The sequence below is a fragment of the Ranitomeya imitator genome, chromosome 3, assembly GCF_032444005.1.
Source record: "Ranitomeya imitator isolate aRanImi1 chromosome 3, aRanImi1.pri, whole genome shotgun sequence".
NCBI lineage: Eukaryota > Metazoa > Chordata > Amphibia > Anura > Dendrobatidae > Ranitomeya > Ranitomeya imitator.
Window position 1 is genome coordinate 835,243,233 of NC_091284.1, and position 20,004 is coordinate 835,263,236.

General features: G+C 48.4%; 1 protein-coding gene across 2 annotated transcripts; it reads right to left on the reverse strand.

Annotated features, from left to right (window-relative positions):
* Positions 1–11,620: 11,620 nt before the first annotated feature.
* On the reverse strand, positions 11,621–18,731 carry LRRC51 (leucine rich repeat containing 51). 2 transcript variants are annotated; one of them, XM_069759515.1, is made up of 5 exons: positions 18,666–18,731; positions 15,797–15,883; positions 13,709–13,914; positions 13,484–13,632; positions 11,621–13,199 (listed from the first exon to the last, which is right to left on the reverse strand). In XM_069759515.1, the coding sequence occupies exons 2-5, from the start codon at positions 15,873–15,875 to the stop codon at positions 13,061–13,063; spliced, it is 573 nt and encodes a 190-aa protein (XP_069615616.1). In that variant the 5' UTR covers positions 15,876–15,883; positions 18,666–18,731; the 3' UTR covers positions 11,621–13,060. The 2 variants fall into 2 exon arrangements, with proteins under 2 accessions (XP_069615616.1, XP_069615617.1); XM_069759516.1 differs by having other exon boundaries at positions 18,635–18,675.
* Positions 18,732–20,004: the final 1,273 nt, after the last annotated feature.

Below are 20,004 nucleotides of genomic sequence, written 5' to 3' on the forward strand. Positions count from 1 at the left end.
AAGGGGGGGGTACTGTTGTGAATTCTGTGGCTGAATTCACTCCTGTGGTCACAAGTGGTACTGCAGCTTCTGAGCTTCCTCCCTCAGGTGTTCTGGTGAGCTCGTTAACTGCTTCATTACTTAACTCCGCCTGATGCTGCTATCCTTGCTCCTTGTCAATGTTTCAGTGTTGGATCTGAGCTTCTCCTGATTGTTCCTGTGACCTGCTGCTCTGTATAGCTAAGTGCTTTTTGTTTTTTTTTTGTTGCCTTTTTTCTGTCCAGCTTGTCTTTTGTTTTGCTGGAAGCTCTGAGACGCAAAGGGTGTACCGCCGTGCCGTTAGTTCGGCACGGTGGGTTTTTTTTGCCCCCTTTGCGTGGTTTTGCTTTAGGGTTTTTTGTAGACTGCAAAGTTCGCTTTACTATCCTCGCTCTGTCCTAGAATATCGGGCCCCACTTTGCTGAATCTATTTCATCCCTACGTTTTGTCTTTTCATCTTACTCACAGTCATTATATGTGGGGGGCTGCCTTTTCCTTTGGGGAATTTCCCTGGGGCAAGTCAGGCCTATTTTTCTATCTTCAGGCTAGCTAGTTTCTTAGGCTGTGCCGAGTTGCCTAGGTAGTTGTTAGGCGCAATCCACAGCCGCTTTTAGTTGTGTTTAGGATAGGATCAGGTGTGCAGTCTACAGAGTTTCCACGTCTCAGAGCTCGTTCTTGTATTTTTGGGTATTTGTCAGATCACTGTGTGCGCTCTGATCGCTAAGCACACTGTGTTTCTGGATTGCCTTCATAACACCTGTCATTAGCAAACATAACAGCCTTCCATGCCAGGGTGAGTACCTGTTTGGTACAAAACTAGATGAAATCCTGACCAAAGCGGGTGAGAGGAAAAAGGGGTTACCTAATAACTATTTTCCATCTTATAGGAGAGCATTCCGGAAGCCCGTTTTTAATAAGAGGATTTTAGAAACCAGGAACACTGGGCCAATAGAGATATCAAACAAAAAGGTTCTTTTTTCGGAAAACGCCCATTTAAAATGGAAGACAAACCACGTTAGGACAGATCTACCAGTAGGCGGTAGATTGTCTTTTTTTCTCCACACAAGGGCGTGTAGTAACCTCCAACTCTTGGGCAATTGGTCTCATAACATAGTAACATAACATACATAGTAACATAGTAACATAGTTAGTAAGGCCGAAAAAAGACATTTGTCCATCCAGTTCAGCCTATATTCCATCATAATAAATCCCCAGATCTACGTCCTTCTACAGAACTTAATTGTATGATACAATATTGTTCTGCTCCAGGAAGACATCCAGGCCTCTCTTGAACCCCTCGACTGAGTTCGCCATCACCACCTCCTCAGGCAAGCAATTCCAGATTCTCACTGCCCTAACAGTAAAGAATCCTCTTCTATGTTGGTGGAAAAACCTTCTCTCCTCCAGACGCAAAGAATGCCCCCTTGTGCCCGTCACCTTCCTTGGTATAAACAGATCCTCAGCGAGATATTTGTATTGTCCCCTTATATACTTATACATGGTTATTAGATCGCCCCTCAGTCGTCTTTTTTCTAGACTAAATAATCCTAATTTCGCTAATCTATCTGGGTATTGTAGTTCTCCCATCCCCTTTATTAATTTTGTTGCCCTCCTTTGTACTCTCTCTAGTTCCATTATATCCTTCCTGAGCACCGGTGCCCAAAACTGGACACAGTACTCCATGTGCGGTCTAACTAGGGATTTGTACAGAGGCAGTATAATGCTCTCATCATGTGTATCCAGACCTCTTTTAATGCACCCCATGATCCTGTTTGCCTTGGCAGCTGCTGCCTGGCACTGGCTGCTCCAGGTAAGTTTATCATTAACTAGGATCCCCAAGTCCTTCTCCCTGTCAGATTTACCCAGTGGTTTCCCATTCAGTGTGTAATGGTGACATTGATTCCTTCTTCCCATGTGTATAACCTTACATTTATCATTGTTAAACCTCATCTGCCACCTTTCAGCCCAAGTTTCCAACTTATCCAGATCCATCTGTAGCAGAATACTATCTTCTCTTGTATTAACTGCTTTACATAGTTTTGTATCATCTGCAAATATCGATATTTTACTGTGTAAACCTTCTACCAGATCATTAATGAATATGTTGAAGAGAACAGGTCCCAATACTGACCCCTGCGGTACCCCACTGGTCACAGCGACCCAGTTAGAGACTATACCATTTATAACCACCCTCTGCTTTCTATCACTAAGCCAGTTACTAACCCATTTACACACATTTTCCCCCAGACCAAGCATTCTCATTTTGTGTACCAACCTCTTGTGCGGCACGGTATCAAACGCTTTGGAAAAATCGAGATATACCACGTCCAATGACTCACCGTGGTCCAGCCTATAGCTTACCTCTTCATAAAAACTGATTAGATTGGTTTGACAGGAGCGATTTCTCATAAACCCATGCTGATATGGAGTTAAACAGTTATTCTCATTGAGATAATCCAGAATAACATCCCTCAGAAACCCTTCAAATATTTTACCAACAATAGAGGTTAGACTTACTGGCCTATAATTTCCAGGTTCACTTTTAGAGCCCTTTTTGAATATTGGCACCACATTTGCTATGCGCCAATCCTGCGGAACAGACCCTGTCGCTATAGAGTCCCTAAAAATAAGAAATAATGGTTTATCTATTACATTACTTAGTTCTCTTAGTACTCGTGGGTGTATGCCATCCGGACCCGGAGATTTATCTATTTTAATCTTATTTAGCCGGTTTCGCACCTCTTCTTGGGTTAGATTGGTGACCCTTAATATAGGGTTTTCATTGTTTCTTGGGATTTCACCTAGCATTTCATTTTCCACCGTGAATACCGTGGAGAAGAAGGTGTTTAATATGTTAGCTTTTTCCTCGTCATCTACAACCATTCTTTCCTCACTATTTTTTAAGGGGCCTACATTTTCAGTTTTTATTCTTTTACTATTTACGCCAGAAGCCTGACAAACAAGATGGAAGAACTAGAAGCAGAAATATCTACAGGTAACTTTGACATAGTGGGAATAACCGAGACATGGTTAGATGAAAGCTATGACTGGGCAGTTAACTTACAGGGTTACAGTCTGTTTAGAAAGGATCGTAAAAATCGGAGAGGAGGAGGGGTTTGTCTCTATGTAAAGTCTTGTCTAAAGTCCACTTTAAGGGAGGATATTAGCGAAGGGAATGAGGATGTCGAGTCCATATGGGTTGAAATTCATGGAGGGAAAAATGGTAACAAAATTCTCATTGGGGTCTGTTACAAACCCCCAAATATAACAGAAAGCATGGAAAGTCTACTTCTAAAGCAGATAGATGAAGCTGCAACCCATAATGAGGTCCTGGTTATGGGGGACTTTAACTACCCGGATATTAACTGGGAAACAGAAACCTGTGAAACCCATAAAGGCAACAGGTTTCTGCTAATAACCAAGAAAAATTATCTTTCACAATTGGTGCAGAATCCAACCAGAGGAGCAGCACTTTTAGACCTAATACTATCTAATAGACCTGACAGAATAACAAATCTGCAGGTGGTTGGGCATTTAGGAAATAGCGACCACAATATTGTGCAGTTTCACCTGTCTTTCACTAGGGGGACTTGTCAGGGAGTCACAAAAACATTGAACTTTAGGAAGGCAAAGTTTGAACAGCTTAGAGATGCCCTTAATCTGGTAGACTGGGACAATATCCTCAGAAATGAGAATACAGATAATAAATGGGAAATGTTTAAGAACATCCTAAATAGGCAGTGTAAGCGGTTTATACCTTGTGGGAATAAAAGGACTAGAAATAGGAAAAACCCAATGTGGCTAAACAAAGAAGTAAGACAGGCAATTAACAGTAAAAAGAAAGCATTTGCACTACTAAAGCAGGATGGCACCATTGAAGCTCTAAAAAACTATAGGGAGAAAAATACTTTATCTAAAAAACTAATTAAAGCTGCCAAAAAGGAAACAGAGAAGCACATTGCTAAGGAGAGTAAAACTAATCCCAAACTGTTCTTCAACTATATCAATAGTAAAAGAATAAAAACTGAAAATGTAGGCCCCTTAAAAAATAGTGAGGAAAGAATGGTTGTAGATGACGAGGAAAAAGCTAACATATTAAACACCTTCTTCTCCACGGTATTCACGGTGGAAAATGAAATGCTAGGTGAAATCCCAAGAAACAATGAAAACCCTATATTAAGGGTCACCAATCTAACCCAAGAAGAGGTGCGAAACCGGCTAAATAAGATTAAAATAGATAAATCTCCGGGTCCGGATGGCATACACCCACGAGTACTAAGAGAACTAAGTAATGTAATAGATAAACCATTATTTCTTATTTTTAGGGACTCTATAGAGACAGGGTCTGTTCCGCAGGATTGGCGCATAGCAAATGTGGTGCCAATATTCAAAAAGGGCTCTAAAAGTGAACCTGGAAATTATAGGCCAGTAAGTCTAACCTCTATTGTTGGTAAAATATTTGAAGGGTTTCTGAGGGATGTTATTCTGGATTATCTCAATGAGAATAACTGTTTAACTCCATATCAGCATGGGTTTATGAGAAATCGCTCCTGTCAAACCAATCTAATCAGTTTTTATGAAGAGGTAAGCTATAGACTGGACCACGGTGAGTCATTGGACGTGGTATATCTCGATTTTTCCAAAGCGTTTGATACCGTGCCGCACAAGAGGTTGGTACACAAAATGAGAATGCTTGGTCTGGGGGAAAATGTGTGTGAATGGGTTAGTAACTGGCTTAGTGATAGAAAGCAGAGGGTGGTTATAAATGGTATAGTCTCTAACTGGGTCGCTGTGACCAGTGGGGTACCGCAGGGGTCAGTATTGGGACCTGTTCTCTTCAACATATTCATTAATGATCTGGTAGAAGGTTTACACAGTAAAATATCGATATTTGCAGATGATACAAAACTATGTAAAGCAGTTAGTACAAGAGAAGATAGTATTCTGCTACAGATGGATCTGGATAAGTTGGAAACTTGGGCTGAAAGGTGGCAGATGAGGTTTAACAATGATAAATGTAAGGTTATACACATGGGAAGAGGGAATCAATATCACCATTACACACTGAACGGGAAACCACTGGGTAAATCTGACAGGGAGAAGGACTTGGGGATCCTAGTTAATGATAAACTTACCTGGAGCAGCCAGTGCCAGGCAGCAGCTGCCAAGGCAAACAGGATCATGGGGTGCATTAAAAGAGGTCTGGATACACATGATGAGAGCATTATACTGCCTCTGTACAAATCCCTAGTTAGACCGCACATGGAGTACTGTGTCCAGTTTTGGGCACCGGTGCTCAGGAAGGATATAATGGAACTAGAGAGAGTACAAAGGAGGGCAACAAAATTAATAAAGGGGATGGGAGAACTACAATACCCAGATAGATTAGCGAAATTAGGATTATTTAGTCTAGAAAAAAGACGACTGAGGGGCGATCTAATAACCATGTATAAGTATATAAGGGGACAATACAAATATCTCGCTGAGGATCTGTTTATACCAAGGAAGGTGACGGGCACAAGGGGGCATTCTTTGCGTCTGGAGGAGAGAAGGTTTTTCCACCAACATAGAAGAGGATTCTTTACTGTTAGGGCAGTGAGAATCTGGAATTGCTTGCCTGAGGAGGTGGTGATGGCGAACTCAGTCGAGAGGTTCAAGAGAGGCCTGGATGTCTTCCTGGAGCAGAACAATATTATATCATACAATTATTAGGTTCTGTAGAAGGACGTAGATCTGGGTATTTATTATGATGGAATATAGGCTGAACTGGATGGACAAATGTCTTTTTTCGGCCTTACTATGTTACTATTGATATAGTTGAAGAACAGTTTGGGATTAGTTTTACTCTCCTTAGCAATGTGCTTCTCTGTTTCCTTTTTGGCAGCTTTAATTAGTTTTTTAGATAAAGTATTTTTCTCCCTATAGTTTTTTAGAGCTTCAATGGTGCCATCCTGCTTTAGTAGTGCGAATGCTTTCTTTTTACTGTTAATTGCCTGTCTTACTTCTTTGTTTAGCCACATTGGGTTTTTCCTATTTCTAGTCCTTTTATTCCCACAAGGTATAAACCGCTTACACTGCCTATTTAGGATGTTCTTAAACATTTCCCATTTATTATCTGTATTCTTATTTCTGAGGATATTGTCCCAGTCTACCAGATTAAGGGCATCTCTAAGCTGGTCAAACTTTGCCTTCCTAAAGTTCAGTGTTTTTGTGACTCCCTGACAAGTCCCCCTAGTGAAAGACAGGTGAAACTGTACAATATTGTGGTCGCTATTTCCTAGATGCCCGACCACCTGCAGATTTGTTATTCTGTCAGGTCTATTAGATAGTATTAGGTCTAAAAGTGCTGCTCCTCTGGTTGGATTCTGCACCAATTGTGAAAGATAATTTTTCTTGGTTATTAGCAGAAACCTGTTGCCTTTATGGGTTTCACAGGTTTCTGTTTCCCAGTTAATATCCGGGTAGTTAAAGTCCCCCATAACCAGGACCTCATTATGGGTTGCAGCTTCATCTATCTGCTTTAGAAGTAGACTTTCCATGCTTTCTGTTATATTTGGGCGTTTGTAACAGACCCCAATGAGAATTTTGTTACCATTTTTCCCTCCATGAATATCGACCCATATGGACTCGACATCCTCATTTCCTTCGCTAATATCCTCCCTTAAAGTGGACTTTAGACAAGACTTTACATAGAGACAAACCCCTCCTCCTCTCCGATTTTTACGATCCTTTCTAAACAGACTGTAACCCTGTAAGTTAACTGCCCAGTCATAGCTTTCATCTAACCATGTCTCGGTTATTCCCACTATGTCAAAGTTACCTGTAGATATTTCTGCTTCTAGTTCTTCCATCTTGTTTGTCAGGCTTCTGGCGTTTGTGAGCATGCAGTTTAGAGGATTTTGTTTTGTTCCAATCTCCTCGCTGTGGATTGTTTTAGAAATGTTCTTACCTCCCTTCTGAGTATGTTTTCCTGGGTCTTCTTTGGTCGAGTCTAATGTTTTTCTTCCCGTGCCCTCTTCTTCTAGTTTAACGCCCTCCTGATGAGTGTAGCGAGTCTTCTGGCGAATGTGTGTTTCCCAGGTTTGTTGAGGTGTAGTCCGTCTCTGGCGAGGAGTCCATCGTACAAGTAATTCACACCGTGGTCCAGGAATCCGAATCCTTGTTGTCTGCACCATCGTCTTAGCCAGTTGTTTGCATCAAGGATCCTGTTCCATCTCCTGGTGCCATGCCCGTCTACTGGAAGGATAGAAGAAAAAACTACCTGTGCATCCAGTTCCTTTACTTTCTTCCCCAACTCTTCAAAGTCTTTGCAGATTGTCGGTAGGTCCTTCCTTGCCGTGTCATTGGTGCCAACATGTATCAGAAGAAATGGGTGGACGTCCTTGGAGCTGAAGAGCTTTGGTATCCTATCGGTCACATCCTTGATCATCGCACCTGGAAGGCAGCATACTTCTCTTGCGGTTATGTCCGGTCTGCAGATGGCTGCTTCTGTGCCTCTCAGTAGTGAGTCTCCCACCACCACCACTCTTCGTTGCTTCTTGGCTGTACTTTTTGCTGTCACTTGTTGCTGTGTGCCCTTTTCTTTTTTGCTTGCTGGTATTGCTTCATCCTTAGGTGTGCCATCTTCATCCTCTACAAAGATTTGATATCGGTTCTTCAGTTGTGTGGTTGGTGATTTCTCCATGGTCACATGCTTCCACTCATCTGCTTTTGGAGGTTCTCTGACACTTTTTTCACCTTCTGTGATCAGTAGAGATGCTTCTGTTCTGTCTAGAAAGTCTTCATTCTCTTTGATGAGTTTCAAAGTTGCTATTCTTTCTTCCAGACCCCGCACCTTTTCTTCTAAAAGGGCCACTAGTCTACACTTCTGACAGGTGAAATTTAATTCTTCTTCTGGTCGATCTGTGAACATGTAGCACATGCTGCAGCTCACCATGTAGGTTGTCACATCTGCCATGTTGCTCCTAGATCCTGCTGACTTGCTGTGTGTTTTCCTTCTTGTGTAATCTACTCAGCCAAGCTCTCTTGCAATAATGTCCTACAGGCGCGCGGTTTGGTGATTCTTTCCAAGCAGCTGGTCCCGGCTGTACCCAACGATCTTCTAGCTTAGGGAGACTCTTCGCTTTTCCCATAAGGCACCTGGAATATGCAAATTAGCCTCCTCAAGCTTGAATCCCTGGTTTGGTGATTCTTTCCAAGCAGCTGGTCCCGGCTGTACCCAACGATCTTCTAGCTTAGGGAGACTCTTCGCTTTTCCCATAAGGCACCTGGAATATGCAAATTAGCCTCCTCAAGCTTGAATCCCTGGTTTGGTGATTCTTTCCAAGCAGCTGGTCCCGGCTGTACCCAACGATCTTCTAGCTTAGGGAGACTCTTCGCTTTTCCCAGAAGGCACCTGGAATATGCAAATTAGCCTCCTCAAGCTTGAATCCCTGGTTTCTACACTTCAGGTCAGTACGATTACAGCGATACCACAGTTATTTCATTTTTTTTTTTTTTTATCGCTCCTGACTTTTTTTTTTTTCCTATAGAAAAAAAGAATTATTTTTGCATTGCTTTGAGAATAACTTTTTGTTTTCCCGCTGACGGAGCTGTGTGGCAGCTTCCTCTTACCGGACAGCGTTTTCAGCGATACAATATTAATCTACATTCATCTTTTTCATTGTTTTATTCCACTTTTCGTTCAGTGCTATCATGTAGAAACATCGTTGTTTTTTTGTTGGTTTTTCCCCCCGTATTTTATTTTTGGTTGTCACTGAAAGGGTGAACTGGTGGGATTGTTTTACAGGCTCATGCCAAATATGTGTACTTATTTATTTTTTTACATAAAAATACAAGTCTGTGTGTTTGTCTTCCTTGTTTCTTTGATTTAGAAAATATATAATTTAATTTGTTTCGCTTTTTTTTTCTTCTCCTGTTTGAGTCTTTCATGGCTCTGCTCGCCGTGATCGAGCATAGGGCTGCTAATGGAGAAGAAATGATTATCTGCTATGAACGTAGGCCAAGAGGCAGCGTTTATAGCAGATATGAGGTGACAAACACGGGGGTCTCCTGCAGACCCCCAGTTGTCATTGCCAACCCATCAGTGCCCCGCAATCGTGACAGATTGTTATCAGCTGTAGGTAGATCACGATTCCACCTGTGGCTGTTAGAAGCACATTACTTCTGATCAGGTCAGCTGTCCTGTGCCGGAAAAGTTGTGGGCTCGGCACCGGAGCCAGCACCAAAGGAGGATACATGTCACGTGACGTACCTATATGTCGTGAAGGGGTTAATTTGAATGCCTGCTGATTACCCATCCTGCAGATTAATTTAACACTCGCACAATGAGGGATTACCTCCTCTCGCCTTCCCATAATTCTGTGGAGGATGTGCTGTGGAATATTAAAGGGGCATCTACCTCTGTTTCCAGTGAGACTCTACAGGACAGCAGCCGAGGCACCATGGCTCCAACTGGAGGAATACAGATCTGATCCACTGCCCATCACTGAACCCATGGAGATGTTCGGATAAGCCAGGTTCGGACCATCCGGTCAACTGCCCCCATGGAGATGTTCAGAGGATGGGACTAGCCCAAGCCTGGCAGTCTTTAGAAAGACCGCAATAACCAGGGATCATCCCGCTCTCCTTTCACCGTGGGCAGAATACTACTTGGACAACACAGGGTGTGGGTAACACACTGCGGCAACACTTTATTGAACCACAAAACAGCCAATAACACATAGAACAGTCCCAGCAAATACCCAAGATGGTGCACATTACAGAGTCTCGCCCTTCTGCTGACTCGCTGGGATAAGACTTCAGAGCTTCCAGGGCCGACTACCCCACCTGTGGCACACACACACAGAAAGGAGGTAACGACAAGCTTAAGAAGGTGACAGTCCATTGAGGTACAAGGCCAGGTAACTGGAGGGTCACAACCTGGCTTCTCCCAACATCTCCATGGAGTCAGGCGACCGGCAGTGCCCAATCTTCACTACTCCAATCCTGTCCATGGAGCTCAGGTGACTGGTGTGTACAAATCCTATCCCAAACGTATCCACGGTGCAGTGATGGTCAATGGAGCAGATCTGAATTCTTTCAGCCGAGGCCGAGGTCCCCTAAGCTGTCATCCTGTAGAATAATAAATCTGTGTTCCCTGTGATGGAGATATGATGTATTGGCTGCTGGATGTGATACAAAGGGACGCTATACGAGGGGAGGGGATGCGATAAGAGGGGATGAATGTGACACAAGAGGAGGGGATACAGTGAGCGACGGGTTATTATAGGAGAGGTCTCTGCGCATTGGGCTGGGGTGACAAGATCGAGCTCCTGAAACCACAACTGATGATACGAAGCCGTCTCGCTCTGTCGTGGATGACGATCATGATGGAGGACGGGAGGGTGTGACGGGCTCTGAATGCTCTCTAGCAGCTCTCTGCCTCCTCTGTGGCAGCTCTCTGCCTCCTCTCTGGTTACTCTGCCTCCTCTCTGGCAGCTCTCTGCCTCCTCTCTGCTTCCTCTCGGGCGACTCTCTGCCTCCTCTGGCGGCTCTCTGCCTCCTCTCTGGCGGCTCTCTGCCTCCTCTCTGGCGGCTCTGCCTCCTCTCTGGCGGCTCTCTGCCTCCTCTCTGCTTCCTCTCTGTCAGTTCTCTGCCTCCTCTCTGGCGACTCTCTGCCTCCTCTCTGGCAACTCTCTGCTTCCTCTCTGGCGGCTCTGCCTCCTCTCTGGCGACTCTCTGCCTCCTCTCTGCCGATTCTCTGCCTCCTCTCTGGCGATTCTCTGCCTCCTCTCTGCTTCCTCTCTGGCGGCTCTGCCTCCTCTCTGGCGACTCTCTGCCTCCTCTCTGGCGACTCTCTGCTTCCCCTCTGGCGAATCTCTGCCTCCTCTCTGGCGGCTCTACCTCCTCTCTGCCTCCTCTCTGGTGACTCTACCTCCTCTCTGGCGACTTTCTGCCTCCTCTCTGGTGACTCTACCTCCTCTCTGCCTCTTCTCTGGTGACTCTACCTCCTCTCTGCCGACTTTCTGCCTCCTCTCTGGCGGCTCTCCGTCTCTCACGCCCCTCACCCTCCTTATTCGGAGCGTCTGATGAAATAAGGCCTCAGAACCTCTTCCTGCATCGTACAACGGTCTCTATTAACCCTGTGGCTGCTGCCTGACTATGATCTACAGCGGACGGTCATATCTGCCCTGTAAAGGCAGGAGGCGCTGGTGGCAGCTACATGGGGGGGGGTGGCCGGTTCTTTTGCAGTATTAAATATTAGCAGAGCCCCCCGTCCTGCAGTTTAATCCCTACTGCTCTTTATTTCTCATCTGTCGTCTCAAAGATGAGAACAAGAAAAAAAAAAGTATTTGCCGAGAATGAAACCTGAAGCTGATGGGCCGAACCCTATCAGGCACCTGTAGGGTCTCAGTATGTCTGATAGAAGGGGGTCCCATCTGTGCGACCCGCACTGCGCCCCCCAACCACCGGTAGCAGCCATCGCTCTCACCGATCACTTCTATGGGAGATGTGCTGGGCAGGGGAGCGGGGACATCGGTGAGACCCATCTATCAGGAACACCTGCCTCCCTGTACAAAGGACCTGCCAAATAGACCGGATTCATAAAGAAAGCGCCGGCTGCAGCGACATGTGGCGGCTTTATTAAGGAATGGTGCGCCCGCCAGCGCCCGGACTACGGCACTTTTATTTAGTGTACATTGTGAGTTTGTCGGCTGCACCCTTTTCACAATAAAATCTGCCCACTTCTGAAATCGTAGAGCGGCGGTCTAGGACCACAAATTGCACAAAATAATTGAGGTATTTCAACAGTATTATGCCAAAATTCTGTCTCACAAGTATGACTCTGGGGCACAGGGTTTCAGCCATTTTTAAGATCTCTGCTGGCGGCCTGCGAATAGAAGCATCCACACATCTGCAGACTGAGGGCAGAGCTGCGTGGCGAGTTCTGCTCTGAGGGCATTTACTGCTGCGGGGTGAGTTCTGCTCTGAGGGCATTTATTGCTGCTGAGTGAGTTCTGCTCTGAGGGCATTTATTGCTGCTGAGTGAGTTCTGCTCTGAGGGCATTTATTGCTGCGGGGCGAGTTCTGCTCTGAGGGCCTTTATTGCCCCAGGGTGAGTTCTGCTCTGAGGGCATTTATTGCTGCGGGACGAGTTCTGCTCTGAGGGCATTTATTGCTGCGGTGCGAGTTCTGCTCTGAGGGCATTTATTGCTGCGGGGCGAGTTCTGCTCTGAGGGCATTTATTGCCCCAGGGTGAGTTCTGCTCTGAGGGCATTTATTGCCCCGGGGTGAGTTCTGCTCTGAGGGCATTTATTGCTGCGGGACGAGTTCTGCTCTGAGGGCATTTATTGCCCCAGGGTGAGTTCTGCTCTGAGGGCATTTATTGCTGCGGGACGAGTTCTGCTCTGAGGGCATTTACTGCTGCGTGGCGATTTCTGCTCTGAGGGCATTTAATGCTGCGGGGCGAGTTCTGCTCTGAGGGCATTTATTGCTGCGGGGCGAGTTCTGCTCTGAGGGCATTTATTGCTGCGGGACGAGTTCTGCTCTGGGGGCATTTATTGCTGCGTGACTAGTTCTGCTCTGAGGGCATTTATTGCTGGGGGCGAGTTCTGCTCTGAGGGCATTTATTGCTGTGGGGCAAATTCTGCTCTGAGGGCATTTATTGCTGCCGGACAATTTCTGCTCTGAGGGCATTTATTGCTGTGGGGCAAATTCTGCTCTGAGGGCATTTATTGCTGCGGGACGAGTTCTGCTCTGAGGGCATGTATTGCTGCGGGATGAGTTCTGCTCTGAGGGCATTTATTGCTGTGGGGTGAGTTCTGCTCTGAGGGCATTTATTGCCCCAGGGTGAGTTCTGCTCTGAGGGCATGTATTGCTGCAGGGCGAGTTCTGCTCTGAGGGCATTTATTACTGCGGGGCGAGTTCTGCTCTGAGGGCATTTATTGCCTCAGGGTGAGTTCTGCTCTGAGGGCATTTATTGCTGCGGGGCGAGTTCTGCTCTGAGGGCATTTATTGCAGCCCCGCCTATCACATATCTGTCCCGATGGCTTCAGGTCCGTCACTGCTTCTTGGATCTTTTCCCACGTCTGGGCCTCGGGGTCATTCGTCTCCACACGTCAGCTGTGACCCGATCTTGCTTGGTGACTGCGCTGAAGTCGAGGGTCTTGAGATTGGGCAGAAGACACAGGATGTAGGACCTGTGAGGGGCACAGAGCGGTGGTTATGGACTGTCATCCTCGCCCTGTTATGGGTGGTGGTGATCCGGCCTGCACCATTTCTCACCCTAATATCACATGGGGGATCTACCGCCGGAGCCTCCATCGCTCTGGAGACGCCATTCTTACAAAAAGTAAAACAATCTCAATGAACTTTGCATTGCAGCCGATCTCTGGTTGGATCGCGGCACAATCACGGCGTCATGTGAGCGCGTTGACCACTTGGGTTTGCGCCTCTGCGGCCCCTTATTTGCCGGCGGTCTCACCTGTAGCCTCTCTCGGTTTCGATGGGGTTTCCGTGCAGGCTGAGGCTCCTCAGGTCGGGCAGAGCGGCCAGCTTGTCCACCTCGCTCAGGTCACTGATGCTGTTTCCGTGCAGGTTGAGCACCGACAGACGCCGGTACGAGGTCAGGACCTTCCAGGGCACAGTCACACATTACTGTAATACTCTGTGCTGCTGGCAGTAACATGCTCTGTACGCTGCGACTTACGGGGTCAATGCTGGGAAGGTCATTGAAGGACAGGTCTATCCAGCACAGTTGGGACGGGTCGCTCAGCAGTTTCTCAGCGATTTCTCCAAAGCCGTGAAGGTCCGTCAGGGTGTTATTGTTCAGCCGCAGCGCCCGACTCATCAGCTTCCCGTTTTCACAGCGTTTTATGGGTTTTGGTCCCTCACGGGGGTCCTCCTGTAAAACATCTGCGGGGGGTGGAGAAGTATTTTAAGATTTAAAAATAGCCGGCACATGGACCCCCACCTGACTAGTCACTGGTGATCGGAGGGATGGGGAGAGCCGGCACACGGACCCCCACCTGACTAGTCACCTGTGATCAGAGGGATGGGGAGAGCCGACACACGGACCCCCACCTGACTAGTCACCGGTGATCAGAGGGATGGGGAGAGCCGGCACACGGACCCCCACCTGACTAGTCACTGGTGATAAGAGGGATGGGGAGAGCCGGCACACGGACCCCCACCTGAATAGTCACCGGTGATCAGAGGGATGGGGAGAGCCGGCACACGGACCCCCACCTGACTAGTCACCGGTGATCAGAGGGATGGGGAGAGCCGACACACGGACCCCCACCTGACTAGTCACTGGTGATAAGAGGGATGGGGAGAGCCGGCACACGGACCCCCACCTGATTAGTCACCGGTGATCAGAGGGATGGGGAGAGCCGACACACGGACCCCCACCTGACTAGTCACTGGTGATAAGAGGGATGGGGAGAGCCGACACACGGACCCCCACCTGACTAGTCACCTGTGATCAGAGGGATGGGGAGAGCCGACACACGGACCCCCACCTGACTAGTCACTGGTGATAAGAGGGATGGGGAGAGCCAGCACACGGACCCCCACCTGACTAGTCACCTGTGATCAGAGGGATGGGGAGAGCCGGCACATGGACCCCCACCTGAATAGTCCCCGGTGATCAGAGGGATGGGGAGAGCCGTCACACGGAACCCCACCTGACTAGTCACCGGTAATCAGAGGGATGGGGAGAGCCGACACAATGACCCCCACCTGACTAGTTACCTGTGATCAGAGGGATGGGGAGAGCCGGCACACAGACCCCACCTGACTAGTCACTGGTGATCGGAGGGATGGGAAGAGCTGGCACACGGACCCCCACTTGATAAGTCACCTGTGATCAGAGGGATGGGAGAGCCGGCACACGGACCCCCACCTGATAAGTCACCTGTGATCAGAGGGATGGGGAGAGCCGGCACACGGACCCCACCTGACTAGTCACTGGTGATTGGAGGGATGGGGAGAGGCGGCACACGGACCCCCACCTGACTAGTCACTGGTGATTGGAGGGATGGGGAGAGCCGGCACATGGACCCCCACCTGATAAGTCACCTGTGATCAGAGGGATGGGAGAGCCGACACACGGACCCCCACCTGACTAGTCACCGGTGATCAGAGGGATGGGGAGAGCCATCACACGGACCCCCACCTGACTAGTCACCGGTGGTCAGATGTCTGCGGGATCACAAGACCCCATTCTGGAGTTATATGCAGGTTGCAGAATTGATCCAGTGGATCTGTTATACGTGTCTCTTGTACAGAGCCCCTTTAGAAGTTCAGACCACCTCTTCACAATCAGTGTGTTTCCCCTTATAGTAGCAGCTACACTCGCCTCCGTCATCGGTGCCATCAGCAGTGTCGGCATCGGCTCCCCCGACATTCGTGGAATAACAGAGTCAGTGCTGGCACCGCTGGGCAGTGCAGACCCCGGAGGCGAGTACATAATACGGGGGGTCACAGTGATGGAGTCTGAGTGGTGGACACACCCTTGACATTAATGGGGAGATCTCCTGGAGATGTTGGCGGATCTTTGGTGATAGGATGAAAGTTGCCAGAAAGCTCCTGGAGGTTTAGGTAGATGAGATGATCAGAACTGGGGGAAGTGATGACATGATGGGCAGACCCCCTTAGCTGGCTCTGCAGCGTACACCCCTTTCCTCCGCAGAGGTCATTGTCGGGCATGTGGCTCTCATGGTTCACCCTGAACATTCCTGGTTATTACTTACACAGTATTATATTACTGAAGTGTTCAGAGATCGGCCATTACCTTCCATGGAGGTGATGCACTTGAACGCCAGGTCTACGGGGGGCCCCGAATCGCAGTCATTGTCGATGCGTTTACTCATTGTGAGACCTGCACATGAGACGCAGGAAACAAGTCAGCACCACAGGTATCCACCCAAATATCTGGGGTCCCCCGAATTTTCCCCATCCCTGTATAGACCTGATATCTGAGAGGACCCCAGAAACCCCCAACTATACAGTGTGAATGTGACTTCACGTGTTACCGGCAGCTGCCTGCAGAGGGCAGCACCATGCGGCTACTGTCCTGTGCTGACCTGTGACCTGTGCGCATTATCAGGCCGTGAACAATTCCCCAAAACGTAAAGAACATTTCCCGACGTGGATTCCACTAGAAAAATCCTGGCTTTTTATCTCCTCAAAAATACTTTTTGGTTTACAACTTTGTAGCCTTGGAGACCGACCACCGCGGCTGGACAGCAGAGCCTGCGCAGAGCTCTTTTCTATCAATATGGTTAGCGCTAACATGAAGCTGCCAGGAGCAGTGGAGCATCCTAATCCAGCTCCAGCGCAGTGTTCACAGCAGTGGTGGTCGGTCTCCAAGGCAACAAACAGTATGCTAAAGACAAAAGTGTTTATATGTCAAGAACGGCTAGAAAAGGAAAGAAACAGCAAAATGGCCGAAGCTCCTGTAGCCACAAGCTTCATCTGACGCCGTCATCTATGAAGAGGGGAACAAGCCAGCACCGGAGCCGAAAGCTTTGAGCAGCTAGAGACCTGGAGGAGGGAAGCGGAACTGACGGATGGTGACGCCCAGCACAGCCTAAAATCACAGTCTATAACCCAGCCTATAATCCAGGCGCGCAGCCTATAATCCAGGCGCGCAACCTATAATCTAGGCACACAGCCTATAATCACAGTCTATAATCCAGCCTATAATCCAGGCGCACAGCCTATAATCACAGTCTATAACCCAACCTATAATCCAGGCGCACAGCCTATAATCACAGTCTATAACCCAACCTATAATCCAGGCGCACAGCCTATAATCACAGTCTATAACCCAACCTATAATCCAGGCGCACAGCCTATAATCACAGTCTATAACCCAACCTATAATCCAGGCGCACAGCCTATAATCACAGTCTATAACCCAACCTATAATCCAGGCGCACAGCCTATAATCACAGTCTATAACCCAACCTATAATCCAGGCGCACAGCCTATAATCACAGTCTATAACCCAGCCTATAATCCAGGCGCACAGCCTATAATCACAGTCTATAACCCAACCTATAATCCAGGCGCGCAGCCTATAATCACAGTCTATAATCCAGCCTATAATCCAGGCGCACAGCCTATAATCACAGTCTATAACCCAACCTATAATCCAGGCGCACAGCCTATAATCACAGTCTATAACCCAGCCTATAATCCAGGCGCACAGCTTATATTCACAGTCTATAACCCAGCCTATAATCCAGGCGCGCAGCCTATAATCCAGGCACGCAGCCTATAATCACAGTCTATAATCCAGCCTATAATCCAGGTGCACAGCCTATAATCACAGTCTATAACCCAGCCTATAATCCAGGCGCGCAGCCTATAATCCAGGCACGCAGCCTATAATCACAGTCTATAACCCAACCTATAATCCAGGCGCACAGCCTATAATCACAGTCTATAACCCAGCCTAAAATCCAGGCGCGCAGTTTATAATCACAGTCTATAATCCAGCCTATAATCCAGGCGCGCAGCCTATAATCACAGTCTATAATCCAGCCTATAATCCAGGCGCGCAGCCTATAATCACAGTCTATAATCCAGCCACACAGCCTATAATCAGTCTATAATCCAGCCTATAATCCAGCCGCAAAGCCTATAATCCAGTCTATAACCCAGCCTATAATCCAGCCTATAATCCAGGCACGCAGCCTATAATTCAGTCTATAATCCAGCCTATAATTCAGGCGCACAGCCTATTATCCAGCCTACAATCCAGGTGCACAGCCTATAATCCAGCCTACAATCCAGGCGCACAGCCTATAATCCAGCCTACAATCCAGGCGCACAGCCTATAATCCAGCCTACAATCCAGGCGCACAGACTATAATCCAGCCTACAATCCAGGCGCACAGCCTATAATCCAGCCTACAATCCAGGCGCACAGCCTATAATCCAGGCGCACATCCTATAATCCAGCCTACAATCCAGGCGCACAGCCTATAATCCAGGCGCACAGCCTATAATCCAGCCTACAATCCAGGCACACAGCCTGTAATCCAGGCGCACATCCTATAATCCAGCCTACAATCCAGGCGCACAGCCTATAATCCAGGCGCACAGCCTATAATCCAGGCGCACAGCCTATAATCCAGACGCACAGCCTATAATCCAGTCGCACAGCCTATAATCCAGGCGCACAGCCTATAATCCAGCCTATAATCCAGGCGCACAGCCTATAATCCAGGCGCACAGCCTATAATCCAGGCGCACAGCCTATAATCCAGGCGCACAGCCTATAATCCATCCTATAATCCAGGCGCACAGCCTATAATCCAGGCGCACAGCCTATAATCCAGGCGCACAGCCTATAATCCAGCCTATAATCCAGGCGCACAGCCTATAATCCAGGCACACAGCCTATAATCCAGGCGCACAGCCTATAATCCAGGCGCACAGCCTATAATCCAGGCGCACAGCCTATAATCCAGGCGCACAGCCTATAATCCAGGCGCACAGCCTATAATCCAGGCGCACAGCCTATAATCCAGGCGCACAGCCTATAATCCAGGAGCTCAGTAGTGACTGCCCAATAACTCCAGCACCGAGCACAGCCGCTTTCTGCCTCCGTTCTACTCACAGACACGTCCTGTAACCTAGCGACAGCTCACCATGGCAACCGAACACAACAGGCTAGCCAACAGGAAGCATCGTAACACCTGACCGGAAGGCTTCAGTCACCTGACCGGAAATGCCGAAGGAACCGACCGGAAGTAATACCGCCCCCTGTGGCTGCTTTGATGTGTTCCAGTCATTGTAGAACTATTAGTGCCAGCATTACTCCGTCAGCAGCGCATAGTGTGTTTTTCCGCCTGTGGTCAGGGCTCTTGCCATAGGGCATTTTGTGTTCCCCGCAGTGCTGGATACCGCACAGTGTGAATATTCCTTTCTGGGTCGCCGTTTCCTGGCTCCTGGTCACATTGAGCAGATTAGAGGGCTGCGGTATTTGTAGTCCTGGCCTATCTGGGGGGTAATCAGTGTCAGATTGCGAGGAGCGATCACATGCAGAGCGCCCCCCGCTGTATAGAGGCCGAGGCAGGTACTGCAGACCCCAGGAATAAGATGACTGACAGCAGTGATGCGTGTCGCACCCCCCATGGAGGCCGTCTATATAAGAGCACCGGACGACCCCAGGAATAAGATGAGTGACAGCGGTGATGGGTGTCGCAACCCCCATGGAGGCCGTCTATATAAGAGCACCGGACGACCCCAGGAATAAGATGAGTGACAGCAGTGATGGGTGTCGCACCCCCCATGGAGGCCGTCTATATAAGAGCACCGGACGCCCCCAGGAATAAGATGACTGACAGCGGTGATGGGTGTCGCACCCCCCATGTAGGCCGTCTATATAAGAGCACCGGACGACCCCAGGAATAAGATGAGTGACAGCGGTGATGGGTGTCGCACCCCCCATGGAGGCCATCTATATAAGAGCACCGGACGACCCCAGGAATAAGATGAGTGACAGCGGTGATGGGTGTCGCACCCCCCATGGAGGCTGTCTATATAAGAGCACCGGACGACCCCGGGAATAAGATGAGTGACAGCAGTGATGGGTGTCGCACCCCCCATGGAGGCCGTCTATATAAGAGCAGCGGACGACCCCAGGAATAAGATGAGTGACAGCGGTGATGGGTGTCGCACCCCCCATGGAGGCCGTCTATATAAGAGCAGCGGACGACCCCAGGAATAAGATGAGTGACAGCGGTGATGGGTATCACACCCTCCATGGAGGCCGTCTATATAAGAGCACCGGACGACCCCAGGAATAAGATGAGTGACAGCGGTGATGGGTATCACACCCTCCATGGAGGCCGTCTATATAAGAGCACCGGACGACCCCAGGAATAAGATGAGTGACAGCGGTGATGGGTGTCGCACCCCCCATGGAGGCCGTCTATATAAGAGCAGCGGACGACCCCAGGAATAAGATGAGTGACAGCGGTGATG

Bases quoted from the DNA above. Each gene is read 5' to 3' on its own strand.
- LRRC51 (XM_069759515.1), bottom strand. From the start codon at position 15,875: ATGAGTAAACGCATCGACAATGACTGCGATTCGGGGCCCCCCGTAGAC. The intron at 13,633-13,708 runs GTAAGTCGCAGC...GTGCCCTGGAAG, and splicing joins ACCTTCCCAGCATTGACCCC to GTCCTGACCTCGTACCGGCG. The intron at 13,200-13,483 runs GTGAGACCGCCG...TGCCCCTCACAG, and splicing joins GAAACCGAGAGAGGCTACAG to GTCCTACATCCTGTGTCTTC.